We start from the raw sequence: 14,963 nt of genomic DNA on the forward strand, positions 1-14,963 counted from the left end.
GTTCTGGGTGCCGGTGCAGCCCCCCACGGAGACCCACCTCAGCCACCACCTGCATCCACACACACAAAAAGAGGCCCTGCCACCTTAAAAATATCAACGCCTTACTGCAAAGAACCAGAAGCTGTGGCTTTTGCCCACACCCCTGGCTTCCCTCTTGCACCTTTCTTTTTAGTTTATAAGAAATCTATTGAGGGTGAGTCTGCAAGCCTTCGACGCGGGCGTCCCCATTCCCTACACACACACACACACCCTTCCCTACACACGCATACATACACACACACACACACCCTTCCCCCATGCGTGTCTTTCAGACTAGCCGCTTCTCCCAAGGCCGGGTTGAATGGGAAAGAACGGGCCGGTCTTTGTCATTAATCCTCCCCTCCTTCAAAGGAGCCAAGCTTCTTCCGGGTCAGCAACAATCACCGCCAACCCCATCGGGCCCCCGGTCCCCCATACCGCTAGCCCTGAAGCGCGCGAGGGCCAGGTCGCCACCTCCGCAGGTTGCGGGAGGGGAGGAGGGCGAGGAGGAGGGCGGGCGGGCGGCGCGGGAGTGGGGGAGGGAGGGAAGAAAGGAGGGAAGGAGGGGAAGGCAATCCGAGGAGGAGGAGGAGAGAGCAGCCTCCCGCAGACAGCGAAGAGAATGGGAGTGCGGGGCGACAGACCGCCGCGGGGTGTCACGGCAGTGGCCGAGCTTGCCAGGCGCAAGGCCGGTGCCCGCCGCTTTTAAACCCGGGAGGGCGCGGCGGCGGCAGCGGCGGCGACGGGCGGATCGCGGCGCGCGCGGGGAGCCGGGAGGCGGCCGAATGGAGAGGAAGGGCTCGGCGGCCGGGGCCAAAGGAAACCCTAGCCCGCCCGCGGCCGGTGAGGCGCAGCGGCCACAGCCGCCTCTGTGCGTCCCGGGCGGCAGCGGAGGGACCCCGGCGCGGGGCCAGGCTGGGGCGGCGGCTGAGCCCGCCGAGTTCATCAGGCGCGCGCACGAGTTCAAGAGCCAAGGGGCGCAGTGCTACAAGGACAAGAAATTCCGCGAAGCCATCGGCAAATACCACAGGGCGTTGCTGGAGCTGAAGGGGCTGCTGCCGGCTGCCGGGGAACGGGAGCGGGACTCGCGCTCGGCCTCCCCGGCCGGGGCCCCCAACCCCGGTCGCCTCTCAGAGGAGCAGAGCAAGACGGTGGAAGCCATCGAGATCGACTGCTACAACAGCCTGGCAGGTGAGCTGCGTCGCGTCGCGCCCCCGACCCCTCCTCCCCCTGCCTTCTAGGTCTCCCGCTCAGCACCCATCCCCATTCCCCCCCCCGCCCCCCGCCCGGCCCCAGGGGTCACGGCCCGTAGCCTCGGCGCGCCCGCGACGCACACTCTCCAGCTGGGACCGTGCTGCTCTGCCCTGGGAAGGAGAACCTGGGAGGGGGCGCTTTAGAAGAAGTGTGACTTTTAGGATTAGACCTTCCAGAACTCGTTGTCATCCCGCATTCTTCCCTCGCATCCTCGTAAATCTCACCTATAAATAGCTGGACAGACAGATGGGGATTCAGCCGGCCTGGCGGCGACTGCCGCTACTACTGCTCAGCAGTGGACCTGGGTCCAAATGCGGGAAGCAGCACCCAGGGTGGGCCACCCGCACCCACCGCTTGCCCAGCGGTTGCGCTCCTCGGGGATCGTTGGCACCGGAGCTCTCCCTCATTTTCCCCCACCCCCGCTGGCCGCATCCCTATAGTAAAGTCCTTCCCCAAGTTCCTTTGGCCTCAGTAGTAAAGGGCAGTTTGCTAAGATGCCTTCAGCATCTCAAGCAAGATGGATTCCAGAATGCCACTTTCTTCTCTCGGAGCTCTGCTGGGGCCCCGTTGCCAGGTGAAGAGAGCGATCTCAAAGGGAAGCTAGCTCAAGGTTGGGCTTGGGCTGTGCTACATTCTGTCTCCCCTCCCTGCCTTGTTCTCACTCTGCTGTAGCATTGGTCCTCAGGCCAGCTGGCTGCTAGGCTTGAGGGTGAGGGAGCCCTTTGATTGGGATAGAAGGTTAGGTACACATTCCCCAGTATACTTTGGGGATTAAGGTCAAAGTCGGGTCATTTTTAAACATTTAACTCTGGCACAGGAAAATTTAGTCTCTAAAAACAGAGGAGCCTGTGAAAAGGTGGAAGATGATGGCAGAGGCAATGGCCCTTTTTGAAAAGCACTCTCTCCTCTCCTCCCACCCCATTTTGTAGGATTTGGCCATGATCTAGCTCCTCTGACCAAATAAAAGGCCATCACTCCTAGTCCCTAATCCTTGAAGTTGCCCAAACTAGCTCTGGACAGTTGGGGCAGAGTCAGCTTAGGAGAATGGGTGTGGCTGAGGATGGATTTGTCTGGTGACCAGGCAGTTGGGGGATTGAAAAAAAAATATGGATAATTATGCTCCATTCCTAAGTGCCAGTCAGCTCTTTTCCTTTTGAGATCCCAAGTGCCAGCCTCCCTCTGCCTTCCCATAATGACATGTCCAGTGTCGTCTTTAATCAGGCAAAGCCCAGGCACTTTGTAAATGGTTAAGCAGTTTACAAACTGCTAATTAAAGGATTGATGAATAATAATAGTAGGAGGAGCACTTGTAGAAATGGTGCTGATACCAGCACTGGTGATAAGGGCAGCAGATAGAGTTGTAGTAATACAGCATAGATGGACTATTTCAATCCATCACAAGGTACACCTCTATTTATATATATTTATATAAATTCCCTTTATTTCCTGTAAGTCTCTGGCATATTCACCACTGCCTGAGGATTGTTAAGGGCCAAGTAACCATGTGTGGAGGAAGAGGCACTCTGGATCACTAATGCAGTGATTTCGGAGTGGTGACAGAGTATTATATTTAGTATTTTCCATGGGCATTCTAAGGTTGCCCCTCACCCCATGCTTTTGGCTACTGGCCCATGGCTAGCACTGCCTACCTTCCACCCCAGAAGTGGTTACATTTCCATGGTGAAACCAGAGATGTGTCCTTGGTCAGGCCAGCCCAGTCAGGGCGGGGCCAGATCTAGACAGCTCCTCCACTTCCACACCACCCGCCAAACACTTAGGAAAACTTCGGTGCTAAGAGAATGGAAAGTAGTACTAATGGATTTCTCCCTCTGCTGCCTTCTCCAGTGCTCACCACTTATGAATATTAGTAATTTATGGATTATGAAAGCAAGGCATTCCTATAAAATGTTTTTCTTTATGTTTTATTTTTTTGGTCTTTTGGTCTTTTTAGGGCCGTACCCACAGCATATGGAGGGTTCCAGGCTAGGGGTCCAATTGGAGCCACAGCAACAAGGAATCTGAGCTGTGTCTGCAGCCTGTACCACAGCTCATGACAACTCCAGATCCTTAATCCACTGAGCGAGGCCAGGGATCGGAACTCTCATCCTCATGGATGCTAGTCGGGTTCGCTAACTGCCAAGCCATGATGGGAACTCCAATGTACTTTTTTCTGAAAATGCAAAATTATCTTTGACCTCACCAACCAAAGAAATCCATTGTGATGCCTTTCCTTCCTGCATTTTTTTCTATACATAAACGTAAACTATTTACAAAGCTAAGGACCTCTTGTATCCTGCTTTTATCCCCATTTGTCATTATGTCAGAAGCATTTTCACATTTCCCTAAAATATTCTTGTCAAGATTCATTTCACTGGAAACCTAAAACTTTTAAATGTGTATCTATAACGATCATTTGATGGAAGGGAAGGAAAGATGACCACTGTTGCTGCTGTTAGGACAGCATGGCCCTCTTGCCTGATAAAAGGAAGGAAACAGCACCTGCGAGTTTGTTCTGGCAAAAAGGCATCTGGCCCTTCCACTGGGGCTGCCATGCTGGCTGAGCACCCCAGGGGTCTCCAGGCGGGAGCAGTCCAAAGATGTCGGTTCTCTCAAGGATCTGTGCGTAAAGGGAGAGGTTTGGGGGTTTAAAAGGACCATGGACTAGCCCAGAAGTACCTGGAGGATTAGGCTGTGTTGCTAAGGGCAAATCAGCACCAAACAAAAGACTGTTGTGAGGTTTCTGGAGGAAACCTAGGCTCCTTGCACCCTTTACTCTGCATGGAAGGCTTTAGAATAGTAAGGGGGCAGCTAGAATCTACTAAGAGATGTTAGTCTAAAAATCCATTTGGATGACTTGAGGTGACCACTTCACAGGTATGCAGGCAATTTGCAAAGTGCCTGAGGTTGCGATGTGTTCTAGCTTGCAGTTCCTACTGATTACAAGGGATCTGGCCAGTGGTGTAAGACCTCTAGATTTGATTTTGCATGGCTTATTCTCCAGGAAATTCAAGGAAGGTGATGAGAAGCATCCTCTTCCTTCAGAATTTCTAATGACTTTGATACAAGGATTAGAAATGATATTCTGACTGGCCTGGAAAGATGTAGAAAGGTAATTCTTACCAAGGCTGTAAAAGCAGCACAGACTTGCCTGTTGATCAACTCCTACTGACCTTGAAAAAGACACAGGACTCCCCTGGGGCCTTGAAATGCTCTGTGAAAAACCTCTTGAAGGGCAGTCTTTTGCTTTACATCTCTTCCTGTGGGGTTGTAGTGGCCCCTGCTGCAGTGTGATCAAAAAGTTGCAACGCATAATGACTTTGCTGGTATTTTCAAATTATGTCCAAGACAGTGGCGATGGGTGCTGACAGGCCATGACATTGGATCTGAAGGCTAGATGACCGTCACCTTATCTCCCTATTCCTGTGACTTTGTATAAGTTCTTACCACATCATTTTACTTTCATTTCCCCATCTATTTAGAGCTATATTTGGGAGTATTTTTGTTTATTTTACCAAAGGGGCAGATAATATCCATTGATCCCAAATTGAAGTCCCAGGACAAAGGATTGACAAGGCCTAGAGAAGTCACACTGGGAAAAGGCCTGGGATGGGAGCCAGCTTTATTAGTCCTTGTGGACATGTCTTGAAGCCGTGGGACCCAGGCCAGCTATGTAATTTGTGAGGCCCAGTGCAAAATGAAAATGAGGGGCTCCTTGTTCAAAAAGCAGGAGGAAATTGTCATGAGAGGTCTTAAAATGTGACATTTTTTCCCCCTTTTTTCATGGTCTCTCTTTCTTGATATGGTATTTTTATTTGGTATTGAATGTCATTACAAGAAAACTAAAATTTTAAATTATTGGCATGAACTTACTGTACATCTTTATCGTGTGCAATGCGAGTTTTAAATAGAAATATTAGAGCATTTAATGTGTGTTTGAAATCTTATAAGTTACACAATTCATGCTTGGTAGCTTGTACACGCATATGTTGTTTATTCTTACTAGAACTGTGGAAATGCTGATGAAACAAACTCAACTGCTTTTATATCATGTTTTCTATGCATACTTTATATGTGCACTTTCTACCAATCTTGGCTTTCTGATGAGTAAGTCAAGGAAAAGGAGCTATTCCTTATCCTTCTCTTTCTTTCTCTGTCATCATTTTTACCATAAGTGGTTGGCCAGTACAGAAAAGTAACGTAAGCAAGAAAGGATATGATGAGGTTTGGGGTTATTTGGTTTTTAAGAACATCATTGCTTTCTTTGTGCATTTGAAGCAACTTCTGGGTTGAATGGCCTCTTTGGGCTGTCAGCATGTGTGCTTACTTAGTTATAGACCTAACACTCTACGTGAGTTGGGTCTTGTGGAACTTCCCTGCACTGTGGATCCTCTGGAATTCTGTATTCATGGGGCGTCCTAAACGCTATATGCTATATGGGGCTGCAAAGAAAGGTTGTGCCTGTCTCTTCCACTCTCATTCATGCCCCATTATCCCATCAGGCTTCATCTGCACAACACAACTTCCAAGATAAAATTATTAAGAATTTTAAGGAGTTCTCATCGTGATGCATCAGAAATGAATCTGACTAGTATCCATGAGGTTGTGGGTTCGATTCCTGGCCTCTCTCAGTGGATCAGTGATCTGGCGTTGGCGTGAGCTGTGGTGTAGGTCCCAGATGCAGCTCGGAGCTTTTGTAGCTGTGGCATAGGCCGGCAGCTGTAGTTCAGATTTGATCCCTAGCCTGGGAACCTCCATATGCCATGGGTGAGGTTCCCGGGCTAGGGGTCAAGTTGGAGCTGTAGCTGCCAGCTTACGCCACAGCCACAGCAACACAGGATCCGAGCCGTGTCTGAGACCTACATCTCAGCTCATGGCAATGCTGGATCCTTAACCCACTGAGCAAGGCCAGGGATCAAACCTGCGTCCTCATGGCTGCTAGTCAGATTCGTTTCTGCTGAGCCACGAGGGGAACTCCCAAAGAAAAGAATTTTAAGAAGGCAACAGCAGAGCATCAAAAGGCCCTTCTGAGCATGGGTCCTATGTGACTGCACAACTTACCCACGCTTGAAGCCACCCCTCAATGGGATACAAGCAGATAACTGGTCATGTACATCTAAGGTGGAAAGACTTAAATATAGACTCTGAAGAAGGTTCTAAGACAAAAGGTACTCCACAGAAATTGATGTAAAACCAAAGAACCAAGCATAAATATGATAAATACGAGCAAATTACAAATGCAAGAATACAGCGGGGAAAAGGAGGTCAAGAGCTAGAGACCAGCAGTAATCTGGTAACCGGAAGATGAGTCAGTGGGATAAGAATTGGCAAAGGAATGGGGAAGAGAGGGGCTTCACACTAAGATGCTCAGCCAAGATCCTGCCATCTGGATGGGGGAGCTTGTCTGGCCAAGCCTTTATTGATCTGAGGCTGTTCCTCCTGTTCCTCCAACAGTCCCTGACCGGTTAATCTTAAGCCTGTAAATGTGGCTTCGAAGATCATCTTCCAAAAAAAGATGTGGGAATTGAAACTTGTAGAATGCTTTCAAGAAAAGGATATTCTGAGTATAGGCTTTGGGCTGAGTTTCTAAAGTGGATTCTGAAGTTCCTAAGTTTCCCTACAAAAGTAATGAGTTGCATGGCTTATAGCTGGAAACTCTTTAGGCCATCTTGAAGTGAGAGTCCCTACAAGCCAAAATACATGGGAGTGCCCCATCCAAGGCCAAGGGACTCAGCTGCAGTGTGGACAGAAAGGCCAAGATGTGGAACAGCCAAAAGCTGTTCCTAGAGCTTCACAGGTTGGGAGTAATGTCCCTCCATATGGGACATTCTCTTCTTCCAGCTCTTCTCTTTCACCACCAGGCTGTGCCTCCACCTGACATCTAGGATGAAAACCAAATATTTCAGCCGACCAACCAACAAACCAGCAATTTCTGAATTCCCAGGTATCTGGCTTTGGGGAAACTGGATGTCCATGCTGAGAGAACAGAGCTTCCCATTTTCACCAAGACAATTAGTGTGGCCCATCCCCAAGTACACAGCAGCAACCACAAACTCTAGCACAGACAATGGTACCAGACATTAAAAAAAAAAAAAAAAAAAAAAAAGCCCAAGATACTACTACAGAAGATTAAAGGAGTTTAGTTTCCCTTGGGGTATTCATATAACCTTGAAATTACCATTAGCAGGGTAAAGCTCATTATCTTCTTTTTATGCATACATACATGCTTTCATATCAGCAATAAAATGATGCCATGTCTAGTCAGACTCAAAAACCAACAGTTCCCAAATATTTTTTGAAAGGAAGCAGGATGTGTAGTGCCAAGGACTTGAACTAGGAGAATTCTAGGTTGAAAATAGATCCAAGTGGACTTTCAAGAGAAAGTCCTTTGGCTAAAATAACTTTAAAAGAGCAAATTACAGACAAGGTTTATGCAGAGGGAGCTTGCAGGGCAAAAGTTTCCCTTCCATAATGTATCTGTGCGTAAAGAACAAAAGTGCTATGGAAGTGGTGCTGATTAGCCAGCTCGAGAGTTATGTAAAATGGGGATTATGATTTCAGATGTGGATATGGCCCCAAAACTTGCAGAGATGCATGAATTTCCTTGTCAACATTATCGCCTTGTCATCAGCATGAGTTTAGGCACTTCCAGCAATAGGGGTACTCACCACTACCTAAAGAGACTCACTTAACAACCACCACCACAAAACACCAACTACAATTATAATAACAGTAACAATGGTGGCAGTAAACACCACCAGGATGAGCCCAGTTCCTGGCCCCCAGTAGCTGTTACATCAATGTGTTTGAAATGAAAATGCTTATCCCAGCATTTGTCTCATATTAAGGATTCAATAAATGCAATCATTCCATTAATATTAATTGAGCAACTAATAAATGCACCCCCGGGCATGGGGGCTGGGTACACAGGAATAAACATAAAGGACAAGGTTACTGCTTTTCATGAACTTACCTGTGTATCGCTATAACTTCGAGAGACAGAAAACTCAAGCTTGGAACAGTTAAGCCACTTGCCCACGGTCACATAATAGTATGTGAAAAACTGGGATTTCTCATCTGCCAGGTCTAAATTTCCAAAGCCTATAGTCCTAACCATTCACCCCTTAGCCTCCATCCTTGGGAGTTTCTTCCTTAGGTACTAAAATTCGCCTCCTTATAATTTCTATCAATCCATCCATATTCTGTCTACCCTTCGAAGCAACAAGATAGACGTCTCATCACTGTAACAAGGACAAGCCTTGACATTTTTAGGGCCCTTCGCTTGTCCATCCTCCAGTCTCATCTTCTCTAAGTTGGACATTCCTTTTTCCGTGATGATGTCTTATATGACTGGGATTCCCATTCCGTGATCCTCCTGGGTGGCTAAGGGGAAAGTGTCCTGCATCCTCTAACCAGGTTCTATGTCACTAAGAAGGTGACCTGAATTTGTAGGGACAGAGAAGAAGAGCTGGTGAGTCATAATTTCTAATGAGCCTAGAAGCTTGCAGAAGCCCCACCCATACCTCCTCCTGTTTTTTATCCCCCTTGCTCCAGAGTGTGTGAATTCCAGTTAAGAGCTCTTGAGAAATTTGAGTGGAAGTGTTAAGAGTAGGAATTCATTTCAGCCATTTTCAGTAACCACTTGGTGGATACAATGACTCACTAGAATAATAATATCTGGACTTGTCCAAATGCGTTACTGCAGACCTGGTCATTTTTTTTCATTCTTTTGTGGTTTTTTTTGGGTTTTTTTTTTTTTTTTTTTTTTTTTGGTCTTTTTGTTGCCGCAGTCGAGGCATATGGAAGTTCCCAGGCTAGGAACCCGCAACCTCATGGTTCCTAGTCGGATTCATTTCTGCTGCACCAAGATGGGAACTCCCAGGGCTGGTCAGCTTTAATATCATGTAAGTGATGACACCATCATTTAAAAGAAGGATTCATGGAGTTCCCTTTGTGACTCAGCAGTTAACAAACCCAACTAGGATCCATGAGGATGCGGGTTCGATCCCTGGCCTCACTCAGTGGGTTAAGGATCTGGCATTGTCATGAGCTATGGTGTAGGTCACAGACATGGCTCAGATCCTTTGTAACTGTGGCTGTGACATAAGACTGCAGCTGTAGCTCTGATTCAACCCCTAGTCTAGGACCTTCCATATGCCACAGGGTGCCATCCTTAAAAAAAAAAAAGTATGATTCAGTTTAGGTGCTAGATGAGATTGGACACAGTATTATCCTGTGTGACATGGAACGTTTGCTCTCCTAACATCCTGTAAAGTGGTATTTATTTTTTAGTTTGTGTTTTTATGACCAGCTGATAAGTTCTAACTTTGTGGGCTAAAATTCATCTCCCAAGAAACAGAAACAAACCCCCCTCCAAACCCAGCACTAAACAGATTAGCTGGCTCCATGTCTAGAGGGAGACTCACATGACAGCTAGTGGCACTTTCACTGCGTATGTGAACTTAATCTGGTCACAAGACCTCTGATCTTGAGTTTCCTCAATTATTAAATGGGTATAATTATGCCTGCCTGACTCACAGGGTAGGGGTGAGGAGCAAGTAGATAGATAATGAACAAATGTATTTGACAAACTATGGAGTATTGGAAGGGTAAATTTTCCTTTTTGGTGGACAGGGATATTTAAGAGAAGAAAAATAAAGAGAATAGAAATAAGAAGTGGGAACTGCCCAATGAAGGAAATTCCCACCTCTGATCCTAACAATTTTAAGATAAAAGGGAGACTTGGTTAGTATCTACCAGGAAAATACTCTTGATGTGTGGTTCCTGCATTAAATGTCTATGAATACTGACTCTCCCATTTTGTTTCAAATACACTAAAATGGTGGCCCAAATGCAGGTTGTTTAAATTCTACCAAAAAAAGCATTTGCTCATCTTTTTTAAAAAGTGTTTCTGATGAGGATAACGAGGGATGATCTCTGAAGGCTCCATCTCCCACCGGTCCTCAGACACTCCCATCAAGAGCACAGCCGAAGCCTGACTTGGTGCAAAGTGACGGGGACAGCAAGTTCTGGCTCTAACTCACCAGCTGCCTTGGGTCAAGGAATTCTACCTCTTGGGCTGTAGTTTCCTGATGTCTAAAAACCGAGGGTTGGATGCCAGGATCTCTAAGGTCCTTTCCAGTTCCAAAAAGGACAATTCTCCACATCATTCTTTCTGCACTGAGTGGCCGGCACCCAGAATAGGAGAGGTCTGTGGACTCAGACCAGTCTCCCAAAATCTTTTATTACATGAAAAGGCAGACTGTAGAACAGTGTGTATTCACTTGGTGTAAGAAGGAGAAAAAGATATCAACTAGCATGAACATATACGCTCGTACAGTATTTGCTTTCAATAAATGATTTGAAATTATACAAATGAAGCTGTTCCTTTCATTCGAATAAGAGACTAGGCAGAGAAATTGAGGAGAGGCTTTAACTTTTTAAAAAAGTTATGAAGAGTTCATTGTTTTTGGAGTAGGTTAAGGGTCACGGGACAATTGAGGGGCTTTCCCATAGACTCCCCCCCCCCCCCCCCACACACACACACGCATGCGCAGCCTCTGCCATGATCAGCATCTCCCCCGGAGGGGTGCACTTGTTACCGCTGGTGAACCTATATTGACGCATCATGATCACCCAAAGTCCCATAGTTTACACTGGGGTTCCCTCTTGTATCGTGCATTCTAGGGGTTTAGACAAACGGGTAATGACATGTATCCATCCCTGTGGTACCATACAGAGCTCCTTCACTGGCCTAAAAACCATCTGTGCTCCCCTTTTCCTCTCTTACCCCCCACCCCGGTAACCACGGAACTTTTTTCTGTCTCCATAGTTTGCCTTTTCCGGAGTGTCTAGAGTTGGAATCCTACAGCATGGAACCTTTTCAGACTGGCTTCTTTCATGTAGTCCTATGCATTTAAGGTTCCTCCGTGTCTTTTTTTTTTTTTTTTTTAACTTTTTATTCTGTATCTTTCTGTCGTGTGTGACTTCAATAACAAGATGCATGACTGCTTTTATTTCTTACGAGAAACAATGACAGGGAGTTCCTGCCGTAGCACAGTGGGTTAATGATCTGACTTGTCTCTGCCGCACTGCCGATTGGATCCCTCGCTCAGTGCAGTGGGTTTAAGGATCCCGTATATGTCGCAGCTGCAGCTTAGGATCAGACTGTGGCCAGGGAACTTCCATGTACTGTGGGTGGGGCCGGAAAAAGGAAAACAATGACAGGATTATCTGTATAGAAAAATGTTGGATAGTTTGGCTTTCTTCTTTTATTGTCCTAAAGAAAACCTACCTTACCACTTTTAACGCTGTCCTGGATATTTCCTATGCCTTGTCTAATCTTGTCAGTAACACCAAAGATGTCAAGCAAAATTATCCCAAGCCCCAGACTTTCTCTTAAGATCCCATAAAGTGACCTATCCTTTCTGCAGTGGCCACCATCCCCATCCACACATTGAAACAGGGCTGGATGCTGACAGCAGGGTACCACACAGTAGGACCACAGCCCTCTGGACTGCATAGCATGTGAGGGACAGTTTGAAGGTGGAGAAGGAAGTTGGGTCAGATCCTGTGGTATAGACTGGTCCTGAGCATTAGTGATGGGCCTCTGAGGTTGAGGAAGGGACTGAATGTCTGCTCCATGTCCAGGATTCCTGCTGACCCCACAGACTAGGAAGTCCTGCCCATTGGCAGTTCAGACAGCAGCTCCGGCACCCAGAAGGAAGCTCACTCACTCATCAAACCTTTTTTGGATGCTTGCCATGGCTCTTCGCAGCCCAAATCTAAAGTCCACTGTATTCTCCCCAAAACGTGGCATGGGGCTGTGGGAACAGGGTTCTAGTTCTAGTCCAGACCGCTGCTAACTTGCTCTGAGACTTTGCAGAAGTCGGAGCCTCAGTTTCCCCACGTGCAAACAGTGGGTGTTGGGCCAGATGCCCTCCCAGTCCCCTCTCAGACATACTGAACCGTCTAGAATTGTAAAGACCTTCTAACTCCCCTCCTCCCTTGGCCTCTCTCTCTTGAAGCAGCCAGACTTAGGAAGGAAATAGGAAACAAGCTCCCTTTTGTTCTAGTTTACTGATATGTGCTGACAAATAATCATGAAAAATCTCAACTAAGATTTCCAAGGTCACCTTGCAGATGTGGGGGTAAACCAAAAATAAAGGAAACTGCAGCCTCCCAGGATGATAGAGTCAGACAGAGGGTCTTCGAGTGAAACCAGAGTGGGGGTTGGAAGCCTATATAAAATATTATCTGGGCCCTGGAATCTAAATTGATGGCACCAGATATTACCTATTATTGCTATATCTTCTCAGATTATTCCAAAAGTCAGACTTTGATTCTAAGCAGGCAAGCAGTCGCTATAAGAAATCTGGTAAAACTAGCTACATTAGGCTGGGAAGCTCTGGTGGAAGGGAAAAAAAAAAAAATAAAGCTTTTAAGAAATGAACTGGCAGGGCCAAGAGTTTCAGGGAACAGTTGCTGGCTAAGCTATAGCATCTCAGAGAGTTGCCACCCTTGGCTCAAGACTGGAGAGCCTTCAGGAGACTGGGCCAGTTCTGAGTATTCAGGGATGTGATTCTGAGCCTCTGGCTCATGCTGAGTCAGAACTGAGCTCCTTTCTCAAATGGACCTGAACCCCAGGCTGTAGATGCCCCTGGGTCATTGGAACTTGTGTGGACTTTTCCCTGCTACCTATATATAGAGAGAAGGGTTGTGTCCTTGTGTATGCCTCCCAATGAAGATGGGAGGGAAGAGAGGCAACACAGAAGAACAGACAGGCTTCAGGCCTTAGACCCCAGAAAACCTGTAGGGCAATGTGGCCTAATGGACAACAGCTTTACTTAATACAAGAGGATCTGGGTTTGAATCCTGACTTCCCAATCTCTACGAGCTTCTATTTCCATGATAGCATGGGAGTGATAAAATGCAGCACACAGGATTAGGATGGTGATTGAAATTAAAGGACCCAGTGCATGCCTGCCTCACAGCACAGTGCCTGGCGCACATGTAGCAGATGCTTAATGTAAAGCCAGCGCCTACTCCAGTAGGTGCTATGGCAGGAAAGTGTGCAGGAGGGGAGGAGAAAGGACTCCGCAAAGGAGGCTATGGGGAAATGTTTGGAAGCTAGGGAGCAAAGAGGGGGCAGGGTAATTTTCAGTTCCCTAAGTGGCTATAGTGCAGGGGAGGCGAGCAAGCTGTGAACCAACAGCCTTCAGTGTGGGTGTTTCCTACCTGGGCCCATGAGGCTGGGTGAACAAGTAACCCATCAGGCTCCCTCTGAAGGGCAGCTGAGCTCCAGCGGAGCCAAGGCCTTTGGCCCTTGGGGTCTATGCCTACTTCCAGCTTCTCAGGATTCAAGTCAGTCCAGGAAACACTTAGAAACTGCTGGGTTCTAGGCAGACATATCTCTGGCCTGAGACTGATCATGCACAGGAATAAGCCTCAGTTAGACTATTTTCTGCCACTCTCCATCCTCAGCCCCAGGATTCTCTGACCTGTTCTTTGAACTGAACTAGTAGGGAGAGAACCTTGGGCCGTCTCACAAGTTAGACCAGCTCCGAGTCTGAGAGCAGAGAACAAGGACTTGCCAGGAAGAGAAGATACATGCTGTGATCAGTTGGTTCCCTGGGGAGCTTCACAAGCACGAAAGCGATGGGACGGGAAAGCAGGAAATGGACTAAGGGGAAGGCAAGGCCTCTGGCCAGCAGTTTCTGCTCTGCCTGGTCTCCGGTGCCTTATGCTGGTGCCAGCTTACTTACGGATAAGGAAAGCCCCCGACTTGATCAGATGTCCTGGGAGGAAAGCTACTAGCAGGTGTGTCCATCGGAAGCTCCTTTTAATCCCTCCTTACAGGTGCTCCTCCACCATAAGAGACCCTGGGCCTCTCCAAATTGGTGCTCCATGAACAGGCAGTGCTTTCCACCCAGGAAACCCTTCAGAAGGCTTTAGCACAGCTCTCCTCCCAAGTTCCACCCCCGCTCTCTTTGAAGACATCATGGGCAGAGGTGAATTTTTTAAAAATAAAATCACAGTTGCTGTGGGTATTCTTTTTTTTTTTTTTTATGGCTTCGCCTGTAGCGTATGCACATTCCCAGGCCAGGGATCGAATCCAAGCCACAGCTGCAATGTGGCAACACTGGGTCCTTTAATCCACTGGGCCGGGCTAGGAACTCAGAAGGTATTCTTAAAAAAAAAGATCATTCCCTCCTTAAGAGGAACTCTGATGCCTGCTATTACAAATTCTTCACCCTGACACACACATACCCATCTGCAGCTACCCAAGCCGCTGCAGTTGGATTCTTAACCTCCTGTGCCATGGCAGGAACTCAGAAAGTATTCTTAAGAATCATTCCCTCCTTAAGAGGAACTCTGGGAGTTCCCTTCGTGGCGCAGTGGTTAACAAATCTGACTAGGAACCATGAGGTTATGGGTTCGATCCCTGCCCTTGCTCAGTGGGTTAAGAATCCGGCATTGCCATGAGCTGTGGTGTAGGTTGCAGACACGGCTCGGATCCTGCATTGCTGTGGCTGTGGCGTAAGCCAGCGGCTACAGCTCTGATTGGACCCCTAGCCTGGGAGCCTCCATATGCCACAAGTACAGCCCTAGAAAAGGCAAAAAGACAAAAAAAAAAAAAAAAAAATAGAGAAACTCTGATGTCTGCTATTACAAATTCTTCACCCTGAAACACA

General features: G+C 47.4%; 1 protein-coding gene across 1 annotated transcript in view; it reads left to right on the plus strand.

Annotated features, from left to right (window-relative positions):
• The window catches only part of TTC9 (tetratricopeptide repeat domain 9), a 36,037-nt gene continuing 21,315 nt past the window's right edge, over positions 242-14,963 (plus strand). Inside the window, exon 1 of the mRNA XM_005656367.3 lies at positions 242-1,209. Coding sequence (XP_005656424.2) covers positions 297-1,209 — 913 coding nt within the window. The 5' untranslated portion in view covers positions 242-296. The remainder of the gene's footprint in view (positions 1,210-14,963) is intronic.

This window comes from Sus scrofa, chromosome 7 (genome assembly GCF_000003025.6).
Source record: "Sus scrofa isolate TJ Tabasco breed Duroc chromosome 7, Sscrofa11.1, whole genome shotgun sequence".
Lineage (NCBI taxonomy): Eukaryota > Metazoa > Chordata > Mammalia > Artiodactyla > Suidae > Sus > Sus scrofa.